General features: G+C 40.4%; 1 protein-coding gene across 5 annotated transcripts; it reads left to right on the top strand.

The window, feature by feature from the left end:
• The first annotated feature begins 262 nt into the window (after window positions 1-262).
• ALLC (allantoicase) lies at window positions 263-27888 on the top strand. Of its 5 annotated transcripts, none has more exons than XM_067544816.1 (13): window positions 263-394; window positions 2681-2799; window positions 4650-4700; window positions 6292-6332; window positions 9826-9913; window positions 10608-10752; window positions 11881-11960; window positions 14162-14294; window positions 16749-16850; window positions 23112-23185; window positions 23931-24039; window positions 24863-24990; window positions 25437-27888. In XM_067544816.1, exons 2-13 carry the CDS (start codon window positions 2710-2712, stop codon window positions 25587-25589), a joined length of 1194 nt encoding a protein of 397 aa, XP_067400917.1. In that variant the 5' UTR covers window positions 263-394; window positions 2681-2709; the 3' UTR covers window positions 25590-27888. The 5 variants fall into 5 exon arrangements, with proteins under 5 accessions (XP_067400917.1, XP_067400913.1, XP_067400918.1 ...); XM_067544812.1 differs by having other exon boundaries at window positions 16749-16904; XM_067544815.1 differs by having other exon boundaries at window positions 270-394; window positions 2703-2799; window positions 16749-16904.

The following is a 27888-nucleotide window of genomic DNA, read 5'->3' as shown; positions in this document are numbered from 1 at the left end:
ATCAATTAGGCTGACCAGGGAATGTGCTGCACAAGTCAAGATATAAATAAGCTGTAGCTGTTCTTGTTTAAGCGCCAAAAAAAGCTGCACTGAAAAATATTTGTATCAGTACAAACAAGGAAAAATGAGCTGTTAATCTTTGCCTTTCAGAATCAATAAGTCCAGTGACTGTTTACTGATCAGTTGCATCACTATGCTTACTTTGGGCTGTATACAAACATTTAAAAACTTTGATCTCCTAAACATTTCTTATTTCTTTAGCAGACACCATAGTGGAACAAGTCACAAGGTAACATGAAAAAGCCATTGCTGATAAGTTTTATTTTTTGATAGGTTATTTTACATTGCATGGGAGTATAAAGATATTTCAGCTGGAATTAATCTCTCCAAGAATGTAAGTATTTGTTTTCCAAAGTAATGTAACTTCTAACGTAGTCTCTTAAACAACGTTTAACAACTTTTGGGTTTTCTAATTTATTTTTGATGATATGTCTAGATCAGACAATGATATGTCCATTTAAGAGCCTAAATAGAATTTGAATTTTGAAATTCTTCAGCACAAAAAACCTGTAATTTTTCCCCTTGAGATCAAAAGAGAAGTGGTTTTAGAAAATACCCGTTATGAAACATAAAGGCCTTACCCTGACCTCTCATCTTGTGGCTACAATTGATTATGGACACAGATCACAGAATTCAGACCTCTAACGTCCTAATTGGAACTGTCAGTTGTGCCTGCAGATCAGATAGTTAGATTCTCAAGTGTTTATCCATGCTCAAATGTGACTATAAAATTTGCACCAACATTCAATTGCAGGTGGCAAAGTAGAGGCTGTTACTGAAAGTATGTCTGTTAATATTTTTATGGTAGCAATGTGACAGATGTAAATTTGGGTTTAAAATGAAAGAGACTTCTTTTTCGATAGCCGAAATACTGTAGAATAAAGCTACATCAGAAATGATGCTTAGAAATTCTATATGAGACTTCCCAAGAGGCACTGCACCAAATCTCTGATATTTTTTCCATAATCCTGATCAATGTCAATGTAACTTCATTGATTTCTAATAATGGACAGTGCCAGCTAGATACACTGCCATTTGCTCAATACAAGACATACAAAGAGCATTGAAGGAATCACTTTTCTCTAAAACGTAACGTATCAACTGTATAGTAAGCTTTTGATTGCTGGAGTTGTTCCATAAATGCATGTTTAACAATAGGAACCTGTAGTATAGCCTCATAGTGGCAGAATCTAGTAACATGGGAGAAGTTAAATACAGTTCTCTTCAACTAGCTGCTGATTGCTCTAATTACAGGTGGAAAACATTAGTCAGATAACTCATCAAATTATAAAGAAAGCATAAAACAACTAACTAATCACCATGTAGAAAAAATCATATTTAGAAGGTATAATGGAAGTACTATTCAGGGCAACATATTTGCCTGTGCTAAATTATAGTAGCAGGACTGGGCTTAAAGGTGTGTCATGATGGCGTGAGGACAGAATCCTCTCCTTTCAGGTCATGGGGGTGGAAACAAGATAATCTCCCCTCATCTTCCAGAGTGCTGTGAGCTGCATGGCAATTGCACCCCTATGCACTGAAAAGAGTAAGAGGTGAATCTGCAAATTATGGATCACTGGCTCATTCTCTGTCCCAGTCCCCAAACCCTGTTCTATAATCATTCTGAATAGTATGTGCGTACATCTCCTGACACAGGGCCCATTGGCAGACCATGGCACCTGGCCCCTAGACAGTAGTCTGGGATTCAGTGATTATTTTACCATGATTGTTGGCATAGTGTTTATCTACAGACCAAGTGAGGGTTCCAACCTTGGACTAGATTCACTCACACTGGAGGTACATTTCCCTGCATCTGAATGACCAGGGGATTCACCCTGAAGGAAGACAGGCCGTGCTGCTCTTACCTGCCCGTTCTCCTGATCTTTGCAGTGAAAGGGCAGTTTTCAGTCAAGGCTTGTGGTATGGAGGAACCCCACTGATGGCAGCTGCTTAGCCGTAGTGGCTGATAATGTGTCTTCACTAGCTCGCTGGGCTATGCCTGCTCTCCAGCTAGCATTGCCCTCCTCCATATCCCAAATTGAGGGGAGGTCAACCATCACTTGATTCTCCCAGAAGATTTCTCACCACTGGTTGCATCCTACAGAGCCTATGCTGGCACAAAGACATGGACTCTGGAGCAAATCTGAACCTCTTAGACTACAAACTCTCCAGGGAAGGGATCTTGTTTGTTTGTAGAGCAGCTAATGTAGTGCAGTCCCTCCTGATAGGGACGTCAGGGTATTACTGTTAATAGTAAAAATGATGCTGGTGTTAAGGAATAGGAAGTGAACTTTGATACTGTGATGCAGAAAGGTAAACTAAGAAACTACTATTTACAGCTTTGGAAAATATGTGGACTTTTTATTTATTAAAATTAGGTTTAACTCTAACATCTAATAATATTTTTGTTTATCCCAGATAGATGCATACTAAAAATCAGTAGAAATGGTAAGAGCATATCCTGAGTTGATGTGCAGTCATTTTTCTTCCAACAAGTAAATAGCCCACTCCTAGATTTCAAATTTTCTCTGACTGCTGAGAAGCCGGGACAGAATTCATGAAATGAGAAGTTATGCTGAACATGCTCCTTTTAATTTCTCTTGTTTCTTCTTAAGAATAGAATATTTTACTTCTGCTTTTAGAGGAAAGATGACTGCCTATCTCAAAGGAGAAAAAACTCAAGTTTTACCTGATTTTCTACACCTGAATGACTTGGCATGTGAAGCTGTAGGAGGAAAGGTAAATGTATACAATTAAACAGACAAATTGTGCTTTTAGTGCAGATTAGACTTGACATTTCTACACCTATCTCCAACTGAGGATCTAAAAGTGTTTTGCAGACACCAGTGAATTAAGCCTCTCAGCATGTCTGTGTGTTAAGTATTATTATCCACATTTTACAGATGGGAAAACTGAGACACAGAGAAATTAAGGGATTTTCCAAAATTCACACAGGGATCTTTTGGCAGAGCCAGGAGTAGAACCCACAAGTCTTAATTTGCAATTCTATATTCTGAACACAAAGTGTTTTCTTAGTGTTCAAATTCTGAAGATCTAGTCAACAAAAATTTGACCTATGTTGGAGCAACCCAATGAAAGAAGCCAGATATACCCAGTGAGATGCATCCACGTTGCAGCAGATAAAATTGTCATCAGTGTTTGGGGAGTGCCTGCTCACTCACGCTGGTTTCCTATGTGCCAAAGAAGGGCAAGTCAGTAGTAATGCTATTGATGATGCATGTTGTAGATGGAGACAAAAAGAAACCCCACATAATGCTCCACTACAGTGACAAAAGTGGTGTCAATAACAATGACCATCTTGCAAGAAAGTACTTCCTGCAGACAGAAGATAAATTGGTGGCCAATGGTTCTTTTCTTCAACATGCTTGATGTTGCTGGCATTACAAGTTTCATCATTTGGGTCAGCAGCAATCCTGCTTGGCCCTACATTTGGTCAAGTCAGAGAAGGGGCTTGTTCCTTATCAATCTAGGAGAATGACTTTTAGATGCACATGTAAAGAGAAGAATCCTTCACACCCATCATCTCACCATGCCTATCAAAGTCGCACTCTTGTCTCTTGACTACCATCGAAAACTAGTCACCATGGGAGCGCCTAGCAAACTTAGAAGTGGACACTGCCAAATTTGCCCAAGGTTCGCTGACAGGAAGAGTCACAAGCTATGTGGAGAATGCATTGAATTTGTATGCACTGACATCTGATACCGATGTGTGAAAATTGCATACAGGCTCACACTGAATGAGACTCCTGCTAGTTCTTTCAATTAGTTAGTTCAATAAAAATTTTTCACCTAAAATATTAAAGGATTATTCTTAGTTTCTGAATGCATTTGTGGGACAAAAGTGCCTCACAATACAGATAATGTAACTTTTTTCTCAACACTGGATGGAGGTTAAAGAAAAAGGTGCTCTGATGTAAAATGAACCCTATCCTTAAGATTTTTCAGTTTAGCATATGTATGTACAAAACAGAAATACATATTCACAAATATAGGACTGTAGCTCTTTGATGGATGTACCAGTAATGTACCCCCACTAGCGGGGCTTCTTGTCCTGCTAAGGGGAGGTAAGAATCCTCAGTGGCCTGGTTTGTGATTATAAAGGTATTTTGTCCACTTGGTTTTTCTGCATCATGTCATATGAATCCTTATAACAATTCTTCTAGTCTGGACGTTTAGAGCCACCCAAAAAGGTGAAGATTTTTTAGGTGTACGCAGCATGGTTTATTTATAAAGAAAATGAAACAAATCCTTCCTTATGTCACAGCACTAGGTAGGAATTTTGTAAATAAAGATGTGGAAAGAAGAGTAAGGCCCTGATCCTCAAGCAAACAATTGAATTCAGTGGGGTGCTATGCAGGTTCTTTGGAGGATTGGAGCATAAAAGAGAAATGCATACGAAGAAATCAAAATATTTAAAAAATATTATCTTATATGTATACGTGTGCAAACTTCTAGGCAACTTAATATTTTCTTTTTTACTGGACAAATGAACATATTCACTAAGAAATGAAATAAAATAGGATACATTTATAATTATTTTATTTTTAATTTTTCTTTTATTTGTGTAGGTTTTATTTGCAACAGATGACTTTTTTGCTCCTGCGGAGAACCTCTTAAAGGTATAGTAGGCTCCATCACTTTGGAGGGTTTACATGGACTTTTAAAGATTTTAGGCTTTAGAGGCTGGACTGTAACTTTCTGTCAGAGACTAGGATGTGGGCAGTCATGCCTCGTGGTTAGAGCAGGAGTCAGGCGCCAAAGCCAAGAGTCGGCGTCAAAGACAGAAGTGAGGAATCGTAGTTGAGGGCCGGAGCTGGGTTACCTGGAGTGAGACAGGACTGGGAAAAAGCAAGCACAGGAGTCAATGCAGCCATGGGCAAGTGCTTTGAGCAACCAATGCCTTGTTGCTGCTATTGGTCTTAAGAGCAGGTTTGCTGATCCCCATATCCAATTGGGGGATTTGGCGAGTTAGGTGATTTTGTTGCAGCCAACTGTGATTCAGCTGTGGGTCCTCCCTTGCTCCCTTGCTGTGGGTGGAGCTAGCTGGTTCCAGGCTCAGCTGTAAGCCCTAATTTCTGACATTTATTTTGTTTGTATAATGCCAAGTACAATATGGATCTGAGCTGGTTGGCCATTAGGCAGTGTCACAATATAAATGTTAAATGATGATCTTTGCAAATGTTAATTATTAATGTATCTCTGTAATTTCATATATATGTTACTTAGAAATACTTCCATTGGCTTTAAGGGAAAATTACTTACCTTGTAATTCTGCTTCTCACCTTGCAAGATTCTTGTTCCTGGCTCCCTAGTTGAGACAGGCAGAACTCCTTTAGTTACCTAAGGGCAGTGGGAGTGGGTAAAAGCACAAGACTTCCTTTGTCCCCATTGGTGATTGTGTGCCATCCTGAAACATATTGTAATCCTAGAAACCTTCCAGTCACATCCTAAATTAGCAAGAAGCAAAAGTTCTCCAAATAGTATCAAGCCAATCATTGGAAAATTAATGCCTCTGAAATGCAGAACAATACACATCAAGCTGTAGAGATAAACACCACCAACTGAAGACGGCTGTGCAAGGAGCAAGCTCCAATGTGTACACTGATTATGCAAAAACATGCTTGCATTATTGTGAGAACACAAAAATGGCTATGCTGCATCAGACCAACAGTCCATCTAGCCCAGTGGTTCTCAACCTTTCCAAGCTACTGTACCCCTTTGAGGAGTCTGATTTGTCTTGTGTACCCAAAATTTCACTTCACTTAAACTACCTGCTTACCAAATCGGACAAATACAAAAGTGTCACAGCGCACTATTACTGAAAAATTGCTTACTTTCTCATTTTAGCCATATAATTAAAAATAAATCAGTTGGAATATAAATATTGAACTTACATTTCAGTGTGAGACTTGAGCTGCTTTTTCACTTGTGAGCCTTGTGTGAAGCCCAAGCCCCGCCGCCTGGGCCTGACGCATGCAACTTAGCTTTGTGGGGTGAACTTAGCTTTGTGGGTCCGGGCAATTGCTCTGCTTTCCACCTCCTCACACCGGCTCTGTGCTTGCGACCCCCTCCCCAAACCCATTCTGCAACCCCTTTGGGGGTTGCAACCACCAGGTTAAGAAACTGATATAGATGAACTGAATACCTCCGGGAAGACCTCTATGCACCCCTAGAACTATTGATCTAGCCCAGTATCCTGTCTTCCAACAGTGGCCGGTGCCAGATGCTTCAGAGGGAATGAACAGAACACGGTAATTATCGAGTGATCCATCCCCTGTCATCCACTCCCATTTTATGGCAGTTAGAGATTTAGGAACACCCAGAGCATGCGGTTGCGTCCCTGAATATCTTGGCTAATATAACCTAAAATAAGTGCACACTGCCCCTCCTGAATTGGTGGAAGTGCTCCTGGTGAAGATGTGCATCACCAACAGAAGAAAGGCAATGTGGACATGAACCACCACAGTATTTAAGAACATAAGAACGGCCATACTGGGTCAGACCATCTAGCCCAGTTTTCTGTCTTCTGACACTGGCCAATGTCAGGTGCTTCAGTGGGAAGGAACAGAACAGGTAATTATCAAGTGATCCATCCCCTGTCGCCCATACCCAGCTACTGGCAGACAGAGGCTATGGACTTTTCAGAGCATGGTTTTGCATCCCTGCCCATCCTGGCTAATAGCCACTAATGGACCTACCCTCCAGGAAATTAGCTAATTCTTTTTTGAATCCTGTTATAGTCATGGCATTCATAACATCCTCTGGCAAACAGTTCCACAGGTTGACTATGCGTTCTGTGAAGAAATACTTCCTTTTGTTCATTTTAAACCTGCTGCCTATTAATTTCATTTGGTGACCCCCTACTTCTTGTGTTATGAGAAGGAGTAAATAACACCTCCTTATTTACTTTCTCCACACCAGTCATGATTTTATAAACCTCTATCATATCCCCCCTTAGTTGTCTCTTTTCCAAGCAGAAAAGTCCCAGTCTTATTAATCTCTCTTCATATGGAAGCTGTTCCATACCTCTAATAACTTTTCTTGCCCTTTTTTGTATCTTTTCCAATTCCAATATATCTTTTTTTTTGAGATGGGACGACCAGATCTGCATGCAATATTCAAGATTTGTATAAAGGCAGTATGATATTTTCCGTCTTATTATCAATCTCTTTCCTAATAATTCCCAACATTCTGTTAACTTTTTTGACTGCCACTGAACATTGAGTAGATGTTTTCAGAGAATTACGGCTGTGGTGGCTGTAAGTTGACCTAATACAGGTCGATTTAAGTTTCTAGTGTTGACGTGCCCTTAGACATTAAGCAACTTAAGGGGTCCACCAAGCCTCAGGAACAAGCCCAGTGCTAACAACACGAATGGCACTGGCTGGAAAATGGAAATACTGTTCCATGAAAGACTGGTTTTTGTTGTTGTTGTTGTTGTTTTTTACCACCAGAGCAGGACAAAATGTTAAAAACTTGAAACTTTTTGCAGGAAGGAATTTTCAGAAACATTCCATTTTGGGAGAACCAAAATGTAAGTTTTTGGCTTGCTGGCTTCCTGCCTGTCAGGCTCCATGGCTAGCTGGCTTCCCCAGCTGCCTGGGAGCCTAATGAAGTGGCTAGTCAGGGAGCTGGGCAGCCTGGGAACTTGCTGTCCAGGAAGCATGGAGATCGGCCTGCTGGGGAATCAGCCAGATAGGATGCTGGGTAACTGGGTGGCCAGGTAGCCTATAGACCTGGGAAGCCAGCTAGCTGGGCAGTGGCTCCCCAAGCAGCTGGCTACCAGGCCATTTAGCTCCCTTGGTAGTCTGGGAAGCTGGGGAGCCTGGAACAGGCTAGCCTAGTGAGCCTGGAGTCCTGGCTCCTCAACATCTCATTTGGTGGGCTGCTGGAGAGCCTGAACCTGGAAGCTGGCCAGCCTGGGGAGTAGGGCTGTCTGTCTGGTTTCCCTGGATGCCTGCCAGGTGAGAAGCTGGGCAGCCCAGGAAGAATCCCTGGACTCCCCCGTATCCTTCCAGGCAGCCTGCCAAGGAGCTGGTAGGGAGCCTAGGGAGGCAGGCGGTGGGTGGCATGCTGGCAGGAAACCAGCTGCCTGGCTTCCATCAAACATTAAGACTGAATTGACACATTCTACAGGAATATGTCAATTCCACAGAACAGAATTCTGCAACAGAAAACTTATCGGAAAATGTCTGAGCAGTGCTAGACATGAAAAAAAAAAAAAAAAAGGGTTTTTTTTGTAGGTGTGTTTTTGTTTTGAGCATAAAGGAAGGGCAAGATGCCTCCCTGTCTCAGGGCACCTGAGTCACTACTCCATGTAGTGCATTGTCTGGCCAGTCCGGATGGTCTCACAGTCCTAAACACACACACCACACCCTTTCAGCATATGTGTATTTGTTCTTTCATTACAAAGTATCACAGTGTACTGCAGTGTTACAGCAAGTCCAGGCTTCCACATAGCCTTCACTCCTCAGCCCAGGTTCATCCTCTGATCACTACTTTCCTCCCACTAATATCCTCCCAGTTACTGACCAATTGCCCCATTAGCCTAGCAATTGCCACCCAAGTATCAGTGATCCCCAAAGGAAATTGGTTAACTGGCTTCAATTAAGCCTGCATTCTTCCCAGTGCTGCAGCAACCTCAGTGACCAGTGTGCCAATAGTCTCTGTCACATGCCCCCAAACACTCAGCTTAATATAATAGCCTGTAGGATGCATCCAGAAACAAAGGATCTGGTTCTCCATTATCTTTTCCATCATGAAGACATTTACACTTGTGCAAAGTGACTGCAAGGTATACAATGAGCCAGTTGGTAATATTGAAGGGTGCTGGCCCAAATTACCACTCTGACATCTTCCTTGTAACCTGTGACTGTTGCTACTCTTGATAAAGGAAGCATTTGTACAGGCTTGATTATGATCACCAAATTTTTTGATTCTTGATTGCTGGTTTATTTCAACTGCTGGCTCATTATTGCTGTAATAATAACTTCTGAAAGGTACTCAGGTGTAATCAGAATTCAGGCATTATAGTACAGTGGAAACTATTTCAGTGAAGCAAGTGGGATTTCCCCCCCTGCCACAACTACCATTTCCTTTCATCACTTGGTAAATAATAGCACAAACATTTAGGAATTCAGGAGTGGAAGGGACCTGCTATGTCACAGACTTCACTCCCTTGCTATTGCAGGCAACCTTGGAGGCATATAATCCTGTTCCTAAACCTTTCACGCTCCAGTTTAAACTAGTTGGATTAACTAGTTTTATTTGCATGCATTCTTCCTGTGATTGACTCTCTTTTGAGGAAGCAACTTTAAAATATATTTTAGCTCTGATTAGAATTTATGATGAATTTCGAATACTTCTATTTAAAAAACAAAAACTGTTAGCAAATTGATCCTACAATCATTACACATGCAAAACTCCCATTGAAATCAGTGGGGTTACTCTGGATTGACACCACTTGTGTAATTTAGAAAAAACGGGCACATGGAAGTCCATCTCCTCAGACCGAATAGATTAGCATAAATCCATTGTTTGATGAAGCTGATATTTTGTGTGTGATATTTTTTTAGAGACCTGAATGACACCTACATGCTCCTTTACCAATAAAATCAGTCAAGTTGCTTGAAATCTGTGTGTGCTATGCTGGCCAAAATTCTGTGCTCAGTACACTAAAGTCAGTGGAGTTGCAGTGGTATAAGTGAGGAAAAATATGGTCTGTTGTTCTTATTTATTTTTTAGAAACAAAGTCCAGTTTTTAAAGCAGATGAATTTACTGATTATGGCAAGTGGATCGATGGATGGGAGACAAGGAGGAAAAGAATTCCAGGTAATACATTTAATATTAGTCACTTAATAAACAGTAACAGTAGGGGCTTTGCAGAAGAGAGGAGGAAATTGACTGACATCATTATGAAACTTTCCAGTTTTAAGAGTAGTGAGCTTGAAGTTGAGGTTAACTAGTAGATAAATTCATGCGTTTCATGCATACAGAAAAAGCTCCAGAAACGGCTTACAAACTTCCTGGAAGTTTGAGTTCTTTTTATGGTTCTAAGTGCATATTCTGAGATGGCCCTTGTTGTCATGAAATTGCTCTTTTGTGTTTTATTTTTATTTGAAGTGATATATACAGTACATAGGAAACCAAACATCTTTTTAAAACTCCAACATATAATGCTCTTCAAAATGCCCCTAATACAACCAGAAAGTTGGTGCTATTCATATTTTGTCAAGTCTCCTTAGTGTCTTTATGAAGTTCTTCAGATTTTGATTACATGCAAATTCCATCGAAAATTAATTGGAATGTGTTGTAGATTTTTGATTGTTTTACACATAAGTTGATTTTACAAAACTGAACACCTTCAGATTTGGGTGCTGTTGAGGGCTGTATCTGGATCTGAAGTTAATAGCTTGGGCTCATTTCTTAAACATATTTATAAACCAAGATTATACTCTTTAAATATTGTTCAAGTGAATTGCCATTTTTATTCCCTGGTGTTATATTAAACTTGTTAGAAAAGTAGTTTGTCCTCTGTCTTTCAGGACATGATTGGTGTATTATCCAGTTGGGAGTACCAGGTATTATCCATGGGTTTGAGGTAAACACATCTTTCTTCGCTGAAAACTGTGCTCCTCGTATATCAATTCAGGCAGCAAGCTTGACTCCAGGTAACAAATTAATTTCTAGAAGGTCTCCAGATGTCTTAGTGGAAGAGCTATTTGCTCCTTACATTGTATTGCTAATATAAGAACCTTATTATTTTTGGGGGAAAGTTACGTACAAGACATTGTTTCTTATGGTAGACAAAATAGTTAAATTTCAGGCATTGTAGGGTTAGTAGTTGGAGTGATGTAATTCCTGGAAATATCATCTTGGGAAAACAGCACTTCTGGCAATGCAGTGTCAGAAACACTGGGTGCCCAAGGCAGTGAATGATGGGAGAATACAGCTGTTGTTTTATGCCACAAATTCATGTCAACCTGTCCCCCTCTCCCCATCTGCCTCCAGTATTGTGTGTGCTTAATAACAAAATACGTTTTAAAAAATTATACATTTTTTAGTTTTTAAGGAAAGAAAATCCTTTATAAAGGGCTAAATTCAAAGTTCAGCAAACCAGCCTGAGTACCCAGGCTGGATGCCAAGCAGATGTGGTGGGATTTCTTCCATTGTACTCTTCCCCAGGCTTTAGATGGCTCAAGAACTACTCCAGCAGAATGAATGAAGTAGTATCCAGGGCTCAGGGAATAATGGGAAAAACCATATAGGAGCAAATCTTTTAGCATCATTCCTCCCCCTTCCTGCCTTTCCTCTAGCTCCTTCTTTCCCTGCCTGGTGCCAGACTGGTTGCTTGCGTGGGCTCCATTCTGCGCCGATGTTACACATCCCTGCTTTGTTCCTCCACCGTCTTCTATACAGCTCTCCCTTTGCACAGCAGAACTGCATTGGTTCCACTGCCAGGGATTGCCCTGAGGATGCGGAAGAGGGAGCTGGATTCGGCTCACAGACAAAAAACTCAGCTATTCTAAAGTGAAAAATATCTGAAATAATTAAGCTAAAGGACTTATTTTTGTCAGTAGAAATAATATCTCAAATACACATTCAGCATAATATATTTTTATAGGTCTGGTACACCTAAAATAAGTATTCCTACAAAATGATCAGTTTCTTGGTGCGGCATTGCTCTGCTGATCAAATAGTGCTTTTACGACTTCTGTCATTCTATATATTTTACTTTTAAAACCAAAAATATTTGGATAGTGCTGTATATTGTTTGTGTGTTTATCTTGCTCCTGCAGTGGATTTACCAGAGTTTTGGCCCAGAGGAGACCGGATAGGGACTGCAGCTTCAGCTGAAGAGTTTAAAGCAGTCAAGAAGGTATACTGCTTGGAGGCTGGGTGTTTCTTGGGATTCTAATGGGATAGACGCTTTTAGTTCTAGATCACAGTTTGAATTAGGCCTAATTTGACTGTGAATTAATTTTGAACTTGACGGCTTTTTAGAGCTCTCTTATTAGAATGAGTGTGGGGCTGAATCCAGATCATTGTGAGCAGGTGTCCATAGTGCCAAGTGTGTTGGTGGCTTTAACTGGCACATTTACTATGGAAGTACCAGCAGGGAGGACAACAACTTATTGGGCGTGGAAACTTTATTGTCCTTTCACAATTAGAGGTGGCTTCTCCAAAGCGCTGTTGAGACGTATCTGTAGGACAGACTAGGGAAGTTTGTGTGCCTATGCTGTACCTTTGCCATGGGCGCCGGCTGAAGTGCCCATTAGGTGAGGATAGCCTATGGATCCTCCCCTTCATGCCCTTCCCCCTCCTTCGCCAACATGGAGCTCCCCTCTCCCCCCCCCACCGCTGGAATCCCAACAGGGACATCCTGGCCAGCACCCCCAGCTGCCTGAGAGTCCCGGCCAGCAGCCCCAGCACCAGCTGGGCGGCCCGAGCAGCATCTGGGCCCAGCTGCCCTGGAGATGCATCTACGTGTGGCCCCATGGCCTGCTGGTGGCCCCAGCCACCCCGGAGCTGGGGCTGCATTCAATCCAAGCACCCGGTGGCGGCCCTGGTGTGGCGGCCCCATCACCCACTGGTGGCCCCGGAGCTGTGGCTGCTTGCAACCCCGGCGGCCCCAGTGTGGTGGCCGGCCTCAGCCTCCCCAGAGTAGAGGCCCCAGTGTGGCCCCAGCTGCCCTACAGCGGCAGTCCCAGCAGCGCCTGGGAAGCTTCTGCTACAGAGGCAGCAGGGAGAGTGTGGGGCCACGTCTGGCTCTTTGAGAAGGCTAAGCCTTCCCCCACCAACATTACCCGGTGCCCATGACCTCTGCATTGGGTACAGGACTTCATTTTACAGGGCTGGCACCTTTCAGGAGTTCTCAAATTTCTTACTATGTTTTTAAAAAATAAACAGGCCTCTAATATGAAGTATCTAATTGACATGACAGTTTAGTTATATTGTATACTGTTTTTCTTCATTTAATTCCAGTTTGTTTCAATGAATCTGTTGCTTACTTGTGGCCTCATGTTGGATGCCTCCATTTTTAGGTGTCAGACTTCAGACACTTTAAATATCTTAAGTTGGGCACCCAAACTTAAGGCACTTTTGAAAACAGTGACCTAAAGGTGACCTAGGAAAACTGTGGAAGAGGTGGGAATAAAAATTAAATTTGGACGTAAGCTTATTCCAGGATTATATAGATTTATAGAGCCCTGCGTGGATACAAAAATGTGGATCTGCGTCTGATCCTCATTTGCGAGAATCAACTTCTACCTGACTTGCAATCCGCACTCATTATTTTATATTTATTGGCATACGCACTGGACCTGCAGCCCCCCACTACAGATCTTGAAAGCAGGGAAGCAGCCTCAAAGACTAGGCGCTGCAGACAGCTGCTTCCCCACCTTTGAGGTCTGCATCCGATACACAATCTACAAAAAATGGTCCACGGATATCCACCTCTGCATCTGGGGATATAAAATGGTTATCAGTGGATTTGTGAGGCTCTACAGATTTACACTAGTGTAAATCCAGAGTCACCCCACTGAAACCAATGGAATTACTTCAGACTGACACCAGATGTGACTGAGAGCAGAATATGGTCCCTTAACTCTTTATTTCATTTTTGTTTTGCAATTAAAATCTCAACTTCAACAGTATATTAGCATCATATATTTAGTTTTTTGTTTTTTTCTTTTAAATAAAAATCTGGGGAAATAAAAAGTACTTCCTTACACATTTAATCAAAGAATGCCCCACCTCAGAAATGGCTGGTTTATTTCAAACTTTCTCAGATGATAGATAAATTTGTTTAAAAGTTCAACCCACAGGTAATTATTTTGGAAATGTATAAACTGCTGAACACTAGGGCTTAGAATGCAAATATCATCCAACCAGACCTGTAAAACACAGGTAATTAATAAGGGAATTCTAGCAAGTATGATGGAGAGGAATAAGAGCTCAAATATATCAGAACATGCTGGGCTGTCTTAATCCTAATTAAGAAACATATGGAGTAAAGAAGTAAAAGAGGTAAAGATTCACTTTGGTCCACACAACTAATTAATTAATATTTGTTGTCAGATGAAGTCAGATGAATGGACTCTTCTAGTTCCTATGAAACAATTGAAGCCAGGATACCTTGATACTAGCCACAATTATTTTTCTGCCAGTTCTAAGCAGAAATGGACTCACATAAGGGTCAACATCTATCCAGGTAATTTATGAGAGAGAGCTGTGGTATTTAACATCTTCTTGATTGGTTGGTTCCATGTCTATCCAATCCCACTTACTGCTGCCATCAGAACAGGAAGAGAGCAACTAGTTTGAAATAAATTAACTAGCAAAGTGCTGGGCTAGGGATAAGACAAGACTAGGTTTTGCTGCTTTTGGTAGTCTATTGGGATGATCAAGTAGAAACAAGACATAGCAATAGGCAGTAAAGTCTATTACCAGGGCATAATCTTTTAAGTACAAAGTAAACAAGGTAACAAAAGCAAAAGGGTTACAAACAAAAAATTTCCCCAGCTTAGTGGGTAACCTAACTTTTACAGCCTGAGTAGGGAGCCCTGATTTCCCCCAGGCAGTGACCTTTTCTTCCCTCCCTCCTTTCCAGCAGCCCTTCCTTTTACACAGGTGTTCAAAGGGAATCTGGAGTACACCTTGTGTGTACTGGGGAGTAGATGGTGATCCTGCACCCTGCCACATATGGGTTTCATGATCCTAGGTCAGTAGATTTCATTTGCATCTCATCAAGTTCACTTGGCATTTTGAGGTTCAGAGTCAGAAAATATCCTGTGAAATTCAAAGCAAATGCAGCAAAATCTGACAATCCTAGAAATCAGCAGAAAAGCAAGGAACTGCACCCTCAAACGCTGGGCTCTTTGTGCAATGAATGCTAATGTTTTAGCCTTGGGTCTTTTTTGCCTTAAATGTGCTGAGGTTTCTTTATTTTTGAGTCACAGGATCAGGCAGTCCTGCCTCAGACAACTGCTCGATAGTCAATAGTTCCAAAACGTACACATCAGCTAAGAGGGAAATAGTGGAAATCTACGTTAGGCACATAACCCTCTCTCTGACAATTGGATTGTATTTAGTGACCCAAAGGTAATTTTAAATAGGTAAGATAGACTTCAATCCTAAGGAGACTAGCCTGTCCTGACCCGTTTTATACCTTCAAGGGTGTGGCAGTTTTCTAGGCCAGAGCACTAGGCCACAAGGGAAGGAGGGCCTGAGATGGAGGAGGTGCCAGACTAGGCTTCCAGGGTAATGTCAGTCCTGGCTAAAGCTGTTGTTTCTGGTAGGAACAACTTGGTTTCTGCCAGCCTACTTTTCATCATTTCTCTGCCTTCCCTTGATGCTGATCTCACTTATGTATTTATGTGCAAAGCATGCATGGGAAGCAGAATGGGGTAGGTAGCTGAAACTGGCTGAGGATGGAGCAGAATGGGCAGGGAGACAAAAAGTAGTTTTTTACATAAAAGTTGGTGGATGGAGCAGAAAGCTCACTGCCAGTCATTATGGGACCTTCTTGCAGCAATTATGAGGGACCAGAGATCAACTAGTGAAACCTCTTTGTGTTATGTACATATCCTGAGATTTCCAAATTTATGTGAGTTTAATTAGTTTTTTGATGAGTTCAATTTCAAAAATATATACCCCACTGCACCATTACCTGGCAGCTGTGTGCACTATTGTATAAACCCTGTGGAGATAAACAGCACAAGGAGTACCGTCTTAGAAAGCCAACTTCTTTTGTGGTCCCTGATTGGTCCAGGCATCGTATTCCAGGAAGACGTTTCAAAAAGTACCTTGCAAAAAGTTGGCTCCCCTGCCACAACCTGATATAGCGATAGGCCTGCCTCTCTTGCTCTTGAAGTCCTGGTTTCTGACTCTGGCTCTGATCTTTGGTGCTATTCTTGGCCTCTGATGGCCACTGCTCGGACCACTAGGCATGACTGCCCAATCCCCAGTCATGAAAGTTGCCTGACTGACATTTCTTAACCCACTACTAGACGTCTGGATAAAGGATGTGCTGTACAACAGCAGCTTTTTAAATAGTAAATGCACCTTGCAGGAGATGATGATTTTAAACTGTTAAATTGGAATTTAAAATAATATTCTGGCATTTTAATGAACTTCTGAATTGCTCATGAGAAGGCATCCGCCAAGAAGTTACTTTGGAGCAATGATGGAAATGTTAGGCTGGAAGGAACCTCAAAAGGTCACCTAGAATGCATAAATATATCCAGAATGGTGCTGTTATAAAACTTGTTTGATATTTCTATCAGTTTTGCCCTTTGATTTTCAGTGTGAATTTTATAAAATACAACTCTACACAATGGTTTAAAAGGATTTACAGTATTCTCAGATACTGCTGAACTGTGGCTTATTAGTGCACTGACATGTAACATGGATATCCTACTGGCCTTGATATTTATTAATGACGTAATAAACTAGAGACTCCTGTATGGCAACGTGTAGTGATCAGCTTTCACATTGAAACCCAAGCTCTTCCCTTTCATTCCAAAGACTGTAGATGATAAGGAATGTACATCTTGTATTTGCCATCTGCGCTCTACTTTGCTTCTGAATATGTATAAGCATGGTCCTTGTGATTCTACTCATTTCTAAAGATAAAATCATCCATTTTAATTCTATTTTTTGACAGATGGTGGGATTGCACGTCTCAAAGTGTATGGTGTTGTGCAGAAAAACTGGTCAGCGTCTGGCCCAAATGATTTAGATGACTTGGTGGCAATGGAGAATGGAGGTATTTGTGTTGGATTTAGCAGTGCTCAATTAGGCCACCCAAGAAATATTCTCGGTACGTTAAAGGCATTACTGTTTTTGGTTTTAAATACTGAAAGTAAACTGTATTCACAACATAAAATCAATATGGATCATTCTCCTGTGTAGTTTAACAAAAGCTCCCTCTTTGATCACAATAGTCACAACAGTTGGTTTAAAGTAGAATTTACTGAACTATGATTCAGTCCTGTAGTCCTTTCTCAAACAAAAGTCAGATGAAATGCAAGCCTGGGTCCTACCATCATGGCTCTATGAATTTACCAGTTTGAAATGTTTATTTTGTTAATTTATGATAGGTGAGATCTTCAATATGGGCCATGATGTCTAATGCCATCAGTTACAAGTATTTCACGTCTAGGCCACTGGGCAGTAGCAAATATAAATTGTTACAATTAGATGGCTCATTCTGTAGTCAGAGCCCAGATTATCTTCTCCTGTGGCAAAAACTATGGGAAGGGACTTTTTAAAAGGAAAACTCTGCAAGGATTTCCTCATGGAGATTCCCTGGTAGCATGCAGACAGTAGGGTTTTATTCCTTCCACCACGGAAAAGCTGCCCCAAACATGGCAGATTCCTTGGAGTCTACAGGATCATCCATATAGAGGTTCTGAACTCCCTGGCATGCTCTTCTCCCACACCTCTCATCTTCCTGGCAGTTAGGCTCCACTGAAGCCATGCTACAAAGGACTCCCTGTTGGCCTCAAGTGGCTTCCAGGGACCCCGGGGTGTTCTGGGAATAGAAGAGTGGAGGGGGCGGTGTTATGGAAAATAGTGAATATCGTCTGGGGCTGCCTTAACTCTTTCAAGGAAATTCTACTGGGCTGGAGCAGGGGCTGTAATATTTCCACCACTGGACTACCCCTTCCCAAATTACATCCTCTCTTTCACATAGATCGCAGATCATGAGGAGAGGTGGTCTAGAAAGTCAGGGCAAGGGAGGAAATGGTGCCTTGGAGGTGTCAGAGCCGTCCTTTCACATGGAAGAAAGGAGATATATGGATGGAAGATTCCTCCATACACGGCTCTTTGGGGATAAGATCTGGCCTCTGTTTTGGTTCTCTCAATCTATATCCCAAGGGAGAAGTGTCCACATCACAAAACCCAGCACCACAATGTGCACCACCGTCGGCAGTCTCAGCAGAGGCCAGAGGACTGAATCGAGTATAGTAACAACTATTCTGGCACCCCGAGAAGTGACCTTGCCTGGTTATGGCTGTGGCATACTGGTGGGGCAATGTGATGAAAATAGCATATCCACTGCCTGCAAAGTACTTGTTCATGGATAAATAGCAGGCTGACACACCTGGGAATTACAGTCAAGCAACTTTCTTGAGCGCTGTAGTGAGAAGAAACATTTAAAGAAAAGAGAAATCACAGCCGGTTTAGAGAGAACACCCACCACCGTCTTACTATGACTGGCTGCTGTTAGTAGCTACACATGAGCCCTTTGAAAGCCAGCAACCTGGTCTCTTAGAACACCCAGAGCTCTGGTTGTAGTTAGGGCTAGTCTACTCTAAAAGCACTACAGTGATGCAGCTACATGGATGCAAGCAGTAAATACAATACAAAGATAGTATATGTAATGAAATGCTTAAGCACCTACCAGAAGGGAGTTTAAGAGATTTATTGAAATTATATAATAATATATGGGGAAAAGGAATACTACTGGCAACAAGCAGTGGTTATACTGATAGGAAAAGCAGGCAAATTATGCACAAGACCTGATGCATATAGACCTATTGCCCTCACATCATGTGTGGTCAAAATTATGGAAAGAGTGATGAATGAGAAATAGTAGCATACTTGGGGAAAAAATGAAATTATGAATTGTGTGCAAAGTGGTTTCAGGAAAGTAAGATGCACAGTTTATCATATTGTAAGATTAGAAACAGAAATACAAAAAGCCACACAGAACAGAGAGATTATGATTGCTGTCTTTTTGGACATTAAAAAGCATATGACATGGTATGTAGGAAAGGCTTGCTGTATAAACTAGCCACAGTTGGAATAAGACAAAGAGTGTTCTGGTGGATAAGTGACTTCTTAAGTGATTGAATCATACAAGTTGGGGTCATAGTGGCTTAGTTGAATATTTATAAACTTACCAATGGCGCTCCTATCAGCCCAACCCTATTTAACATTATAATTAATAATCTCCCAGCAGGAATAGGTATTTCTCACAGCAAGTATATGGGCAGAAATAGGTATTACTCTCCTTGTGAATGAGTATGCTACATGAGCTAAGCATGGTAAACTTAAGATAGCAGTGCAGAGAATGAATGAGGCATTCATATCAGAATGGGGAGATACTTGGAGATTTAAGTTCACTTCCTAAAACAAAGGGAACAATCTTCACAAAAAAGAGAATTGGGGAAGAATGACCCCTATATCTCTATACAGAAAAAATACAGGTAGTTCAAAATTTTACTTTCTTACGAGTTATGTTAGATGATAAACTAACTTGGTGCAGGGCGCGCAAGATTATTGTAACATGAGGTCATCATAGTATGGCAAGAGCTAGGCCCTAGAAGTAATAGCAGGCTTATTAGGAAGAGTTAGGCCTCTCAAGGACCAGACTCGAAACTGCCCTCTGGAAGGCCCCTAAGGGATAAGAGGAACTGTCTTCGGGTCTGGAAAGTCCCTTGAGATGAATATAGAAGCCAGCTGACCATAGAGTCAGCAGAAAATTAGCAGTTTTAGCAGCAAAATCAGCAATTTTAGTGATAAACAACTGACATCACCTTATTGCAAAAAGCCCTTAGCTAATGGCCAATAGACTAATGAAAAACAAGTATTAAGGCCCAATCCCCATGTGGATTGAGATACACGTCACCTGTTGCTGGGTAAAGCTTATTGTAAGGCTTAAGGAAAGAGGAGTATATTAGGAGTTCCCAGGACCCGCTCTGTTGAGGCTCTCCGTGGATCCGTCAAGGTGCTAGTGGATGCCCTAGGCAGTCAGTTCCCTGGTTGCAACTCGCTTATAGGGTGAAGAATGGGCCTCCTCGCCCTTGTGCTGCTAAATGCCTTCTTTCCCACTTGAGTAGATTGGGGCGTACTCGTAATACCTCTCAGTCTGTAGCCTTAGCACTCATGGGACCTCAGGTACTGATTGCTAAGTGTTGTTGCTGCTCAGATAACACTAACTATTATGGCTAAATAAATCCTTGTTTGGGTATCCCCTTGTCCGGTTGTTTCTTTTCGCCACCGAGATCTAAAAATACGAACTCTCTGCCCCAGTGGAGCACACTTGGGAGGGTTATATAGATAATATCAAGACTAAATTAAAGATAGGATGAATCTGAGTAAAAATATTGCTAGGGACAATTGGAGTGCAGATAACAACATGATGTTAATGATGCATATGGCATTAATAAGACCAGTTATAGATTATAGATGTTAAGCCTTTAATTTAGCTTCTAAATCAACACACACACACACACACACACACACACAAAAATCAGGGCAGATGCAAGCCCTATCTCTGTGAACTGCATGTGGTGCAAGTATTACGAGTGCTTCAGGTAGCAACTGGAGAAATGCCTATAAATTTAAGGATGAAATTGTTAGATTTGACTATTTGGGCTACGGTTAATGGAAATAGTGAAGATAAGAGTACTCAATGAATATATGAGGACTGTTGGGAATTAAATAGACAAGAAGTAACTGGTCGCTACAAATGCCAACATGTTAACAGGGTCATAAGGTGGATAAAAGACTTGGGTGAAAAAGGAAGTCTGGGAGAAATTAAAATCTTTAGTCATGGGAAATCAAACTACAGCTTAATGGTTAGTCTCTCCAGTTGTGCATTTGGAAGTATATGAAAAAACAAAGGGAAGAGCAGGACAATTGAGTATGATGATTATGATATATGAGTTTATACATGGCAAATGTATATGTAGTTGGGACCCTCCTTCCAGATGATGTCATCCTCTCACACTGAGGATATCTCTCCGGGGGAGGGAACTCCAGTTATTAGGAAAAGACAGGTAATAGTAATGGGGGACTCGATCACTAGAAACATAGATAGCTGTATTTGTTATGACTGGCAGAACTGCATGGTGACTTGCCTGCTAGGTGCAAAGGTTGCAGATCTCTCGAGCCGTCTAGACAGATTTATATGTAGTGCTAGGGAGAAGCCGGTGGTCAGGGTACATGTAGGTACCAGTGACATAGGGAAGGATAGAAGAGAGGTCCTGGAGACCAGATTTGGGCTGGTAGGTAAGAGATAGCATTCTCTGAAATGCCTCCAGTTCCACATGCAGGGCCAGTTAGAGAGGCAAAACTGCAGGGTTTCAATGCATGGATAAGATGATGGTGTAGGGAGGAGAGGTTTAGATTTATTAGGAACTGGGGAACCTTTTGGGAAAGGGGGAGTCCATACAGGAAGGATGGGCTCCACCTAAACCAAAATGGAACCGCATTGCTGGCAGGTCATTTAAAAAGGTCATAGAGCAATTTTTAAACTAAGGGCTGGGGGAAAGCTGACAGGTGCAGAAGAGCATGTGGTTTGGACAGAGACATCCCTTAGGAGAGGAGCTATTAATGGAGATTTTCTATAGCCTAGTAAGAATCAGAGGATGGAAGAGGATAAAATATGGGTAGAATCTAATCAGAAACAGTCAAATGAAAAAGAGTCCCATTCAATTACATCACATAATGGCAGACAGCTAAAAAGTGACAGTTTTTATTAAGTGTTCTAAACAAATGCTAAAGGTCTAAATACTAAGATGGGTGAACTTGACTGTCTCATATTAAATGAGGATATTGATACAATAGCCATCACAGAAACTTGATGGAATGAGGATAACCAATATCTAATTTTGTGGCCATTATGACTGCTGAATTGAGGCCACATTATTGGCATAGTATTAATTGCTTTGCAAACCTGCACAACCATGAAGCCAACAGTGGACTTTCCAACCCTTAAGTGGTTTGCAACTGATAGACAGCTGTCTGGTGTGGCTAGCTTCTATAAACCAACAGTCACCTCGTTGTGTACTAGTATGGCCTCTCTGAATCGAGTATTCTGTTGTTGGAGGTTTGGTACAAGCTTGTTATACATCTGCAGGAAGGTCTATTTCCTCATTTGGAAGTACTGAAGCCACTGCTGGTCATCCCAGATTTCCAAAACAATGTGCTTCCACCACACAATGAGATTCTCCTGCACCAAAAGCGATGGTCCACCAGTTGCAGGGCAATACCAGCATTACCATGTCTTTTCCTTGGGTCATAAGTGGATTCACCTGAATAAGTGATGTATGCTCAGCTATGTTAAGCTTTGCTAGCTGACTCTTTACTTTATCAGGTATAATGGTGATTGGAAAGGGAACCAGAGAAAGCAGGAATGACTTAATCAATTAAATATTGTTCTTAACTACAAAGATAGTACAATTGAGTAGACATATAGTGATAGTGTGGATTCTGGTGCATGTCAGGACACTGGGCAATGAAATGGCAGATAAAGCAGTGAAAAATGCCTTAAAAATGAGGAGATTGATATAAAGATCCCCCTGAATAAATAGGACTTCAAAACTTTGATTCATGGAGAACTTGAGATGGAATGGCAACAACCATGGGTCAAAGAGCAAAAAGGAGGTCCTAAATATGAAATATGTGCTAAATCTGAGGATAATAGTATACTTAATAGTTATGTTAGAAGAAGTGAAGTAACTATATTTAGTGTGCTAACAGGTCACTGTGACTTGAATGGTAACTTTTATTTGCTAAACAAGCCTAAAGATGGGTTGTTCGATGCATGCAAAGTCCAAGAAACAGTTGAGCATCTGTTGTGGCAATGCAAGGAAAAATACACAGAAAGAAAGTTTGTCATAAAGAATCTAAGATGCCTCAGGATGAAAGAATATAGCCCAGAAGGACTGGTAAAAGTACTGCGAAAGTGGGGTAGCATTAAAAAAGCATCACTTTGCTCTTTTAAGGATACAGGACTGGGTGAGAGGATATTGATATTTTTCTTATGTGAAAATTGTGGTAGGTGGTGATCATAGCCTCAGGCTGCTATGCAGTGAAATGATAGGAAAAGAAAGACAGGGGTTCCACATAACTGCTGATATGTCGTGTTGTACCTGGAATATAAACAGCAATAAAGACACTTGATGGAGGTATCCTATTGTATTGTGTGTGCTATTTAATTCACAAAGAGGACTTATCAGCCCGGTTTCCAGGAGCTGAAGGAAAAGCCTGTTCATAGTTCCCTATTTTGTAGGGCTAGGAAGAGCAACATCCATGGAAGATGGCTGGGAAACAGCAAGAAGACTGGACAGGCCACCAGTTCTAAAAGTAAGGAATAAATGAGTTACAGTTCTGATTTTAGATCTGTTTAAAATTCTTCTATTAATATTTTCATTTTAAATCCCCAAGAAGATATATTTGTTTGTGTGTGCTTAGGTGAAACTTGAGATTTCTTTTAAATCTTCTTAAAAGAAATTTTTCTTGAAGAGTGTCTTGTGTTCCCAGGAGATAACAGCCTCTCATATTGTAGGCATTGCAATATATTATCTAGGTCTAGCACAAGGCTATTAAGCCCTATATGGTCTGTCTTTTTCTCACCATATCTGTCTGAATTCTTAACCTCTCTTTTGTTTATAGAGCTTTGGATGGTTTTGGCTTTCAGCCTCTAAAAATGGGATGAAGAGAAACTATTCATCATCTTACAGCTGTCCATAACAAAATCTACTGAATCTCTTGTGAATTCTTTCTTTAAATGCGTTATACTTGTATTGACCTGCAGATTCCACATCTTACGCGGTCCTAATAATATGGCTCTATACCATTCTGTGAAGGTAGCTTTACCAGGGTAATACAGGTCTTTGTAGAAAAAATACTCATGGTTAGACGAGGGATGGGGAATCCTGTGTTTCATCAGATTCATTCAATAGTTTGAAAGTGAAATCTACTGTATATTTTTTTCTTTAACAAACCAAGTTCAGATAGTAAATCCAAAAATATACCATGCCTTGCCTTTACCTTTTTGATTTTTATGATTCATTGAACCATGAAAAAGGTTTTTTCCTGTTAATTTCAGGCTGATGACAAAGGTATCATCCTCATGCCAGGAAGTGAATGGGCAGTTTTCCGGATGGCACATCCTTGTGTAATAACTCACATTGAAATAGACACTTATCACTTTAAAGGTAAAACAAATCCTTCTTGTTTGTCCCCTGCATTTTATTGACCATACCAAAACATACATTAAACAGTATATATATTGTGCAGAACCAAAAGATGGCATTAAGCTGTTTCAGTAGTTGATGACCAGCTGAACTCAGGGGGCACCTCAGACATATCTCCCTTCTGCTGGGCACATCTGCACCAGGACTGGGGTAGTACAGAAGCCACTATAGCTGCCCTAAGTCAGGGGAGGATTCTTTGAGGGCATTCATTGGGAGAAATCCTGGCTGTGTTGAAGTCAGTAGACATTTTGTCTTAATTCCATTGAAGTCACCCACTGGCGTTAAATATGGAGCAGAGTAGATTGAATGGATTGGAGAATCTGAGCCCTTTATATCGGTTCTTACAAAGAGTTAATTTGTGTTCTTTCAAGCAGTAGGTATCAAATATTTGTAGAAAAATGTATTTTATTGAACAAACAAACAAATGTAGTATGATAAATATGGAATTTATGGAATAAATTATTCAGTGAATGTTTCCATTATTGGTCCTGGTGATAGAAGTGGGTGCATAATTCACTAATATTCATGAATAAATACAAGCTTTGTGATCTTTTTCAAATTAAAATATTTTGAAATAGCTTTTTAATTATTTGTCCAGCTCTACTCATCTTTTCAAACCATAAGTGCAATACAAACTTAAAGATCAAAATCTGTGTTTTGTGAAATTCATTACTCGGTGTGTCAGCTCTGAAAGCCTAAATTTGTTTTATAAACTAAATCTATCTTAAGAAAATAGTTATAATGCAACAACATTATACAAAAACATGTTACTGTTTGCTATCAGGTAACTTTCCAGATGCTTGCAAACTCGAGGCCTGTGTTCTGAACACACAAGAAGAAAAAGATTGCATAACACAGAAATGGAACTTTAAACAGCATCCAAAATGGAACCTTGTGCTTTCTGTTACAAAGGTACGGCTATTATTTCTAGATCACATGAGCACTGTGGACTGTTAGCCTATTGAAATAAATGCTTTAAAAAAACCCAGCATTTTATAGGTTTTGATATGAGTAGAGCAATTTCCAAACACTAAAGGATGAAACTACATAGTATAGTAAACAGAAAGTAGAATAGTGAAAGTGGACATAGATCTTGTTTTCATGTTCTTTTTTTCTTTTTGTTTTCTTGAGGAATGGAAAGGCATTATACAGCATGTCAAATAATAAGTTGATTATTCTGGATTCTTTAATTGTGTAGCTTCTTCACTGTCTATCTGAATTTCACTGTCTATCTGAATCTGTTCTATCTGTAGCTAAAGTTTTAGTGGACATATGCACCCTTCTCTCTGTACGTAACAGTTATGCTGTTAAAAGGCAGTATTTAAGTATGCCAATTTTACCTTACATTTTTGTTTTAGCTTAAGCCTAATAAGAGGCATTTCTTTGATGGTACTACCCTGCAAATGCAGGACGTGATCACTCATGTGAGACTCACTATTGTTCCTGATGGAGGTGTAAGTAGGATGCGTCTCTGGAGTTTCCCACGGGCTCTGTCTTATACAAGCAAATGAACAAAGAGGACTTTTCAAAAAAAGGCTTTAAGGGCTATAGAATGGATGTTCACTTTTTTCCATATTATACATATTAAACTTGAATATATTCATCGAATGGTACACATTCATTAAACTAAGCATGACTTTTTCCCAGCAATAACTCAAACACAACAATTCTGCATTTATTATGGGTGTGCAATAATAAAATGTCTTCTCTAGTATATAATGAATGTAATATATTTTTGTTTAAATTTATTTTTGGGAAAAACATTGATTATAGTACTTATAATCAATCAATGATAACACAGTGCATTCCTGGGTGATCATAGCTCATCTATGTGAGCATCAAGATTGAAGGCTAACGATTTGAACCATTAATTAATTGCCCTAAAATGTACTGCCTGTAGTGTCTTATTGGTGAAAAGAAATGGTATTTTTAAATAAAAATAAATCACAGACAGGCTATGCTTTCTTGTTATGTTTTATTATAAGCCAATCAAAAAGCTCTACTTATGTTCTATTGCTTTCACTCATGTTTCCACTTCCAATACATAGCCATTTCATAATTATTCATTATATAAATTGTTATGTATTCATAAGCATCTTCACAGCCTATCTTTCTGATATTACAAAGTGCTCTCAGGGATTATTTTGCAAGGATTCCAAACCATAGAAGAGAGACAAGTTGTGTCTCTCTGTCAACCCCATGTTTGTGTGTGTGCAATATATTGGTGGAATTTGGAAGCATATTTCTTTGTGAAAACACACAGAATTATTTTAACCCTCCTTTTCCTTTCACTTTTTTGCTGTAATATAATGTCCCAAATATTGTCTGTTTCTTTACCAGTCTAGGCTAAGATTTTCAAAACTGGGTGCTTAAAGTTACTCTTCTAAATCCATATTTAGCAATCTAAATCAGTGACCTGATTTTCAAAAATGCTGAGCATCCCGGAGTTCTCTTTGACATCAATGGGAGCTATTGGAAGCTCAGCTCTTAAAAAAATCAGGTCACTGATTTAAGTACGGAAATATGGCTTCAGAAGCATAACTCTAAGGACCCAGTTTTGAAAATTCTACTGAATTCTAGATTCTACTGAATGAGGCAACATTTCTTTTGGAGAGAAAAAAGTGCTCTGCATTGGGCTGATTCCCCATGGAGAGGCTTTCTATGCGATACCACACGAGCATGGGAACAGGGAAACGGTGGCCTCACATACTGCTTCACTTTCCTAACTCTGGGCACACATCTGCCTCATTTCCTATGCACCTTTTGTTTGCACCATGGCTTCTGGAGGGAAGTGGTGTGATGGTGATGGAGAGTAGCTGGGGCCAATGGGACTGGAACAATTTTTATTGTGGGGGTGCTGAAAGTGGAAACTATGTATTTTGGGTTATTATTACTACTTCAAGCCAGTGGGTGTGGCAGCAATCCCAGCACCCATAGTTCCAGCACCTATGGCTGGGCCCTAGGAAGGCTTCCTCATGGTGTGTTTTGTGTTTTTTAATTTTTGTACTCACGCTTATAGTGTAGTAATTAAAACGCTGCATGATATATATGAAGATAGATACAGCAAGCAATTTTCTGGAATTTTGCGTAATAATTGAATGTAAAATAACGTTGTCTGTAACAATTATGGAGGCACTGTCAGTGATTATATAGTTAAAGCTTAATTGTCCATGAAATGGGGACTGTTTTTTCTTTCTATATAAGTGGTCTGTCACTGTGAAATTTGATATAATGTATATTTTATATGGGGTAAAATTGTGTATTACAGAATTGTATCTGATTTTACTTGTTTAATGCACTGTATTTGGGAGCATTCAAATATGTTATGGCATAATATATACTGTTTGTAATCTATGCTTTTTATTTACACCTAACTAATATTTCTGACATCTAATATTATGTTATTTATCACTCTTATGAAGTGAAAAGTGCTTAATCTGCAATACTGCAACCTATCCAAGGTATTTATGATCCCCACTGTTAACGAGTTTCTCCTCAGAACCCCTTTTGGGATAGGGAAATACCATTATCCCCATTTTGTGGATGGAGAACAGAGGCTGAGAGAGATTAAGTAATTTGCCAAAGGTCACACAAGAGGACTGTTGCAGAACAGAGAATTGAACCCACAAGTGCCAGGCCAGCACCCTCCCCACTGGACCATCCTTCTTCTCATGAGTCATCTAATACGTCAGTTTCTTGTTCTAAGGATGAAGCTTTTCTTCATTTTGTTTCTTAACCCTTATAGTTGACTTTGTATTCTATTCTTTAGTTTGCATAATACTTTGTGGCCATGGTATGTGGTGCTATAAT

The sequence above is a fragment of the Emydura macquarii genome, unplaced genomic scaffold (genome assembly GCF_026122565.2).
Source record: "Emydura macquarii macquarii isolate MOO-44397 ecotype Brisbane River unplaced genomic scaffold, CSIRO-AGI_Emac_v2 contig_1027, whole genome shotgun sequence".
In the NCBI taxonomy this organism is placed as follows: Eukaryota; Metazoa; Chordata; order Testudines; family Chelidae; genus Emydura; species Emydura macquarii.
Note: the sequence above shows the minus strand (reverse complement) of the source record. Positions and strands in the feature narration are given on the sequence as shown.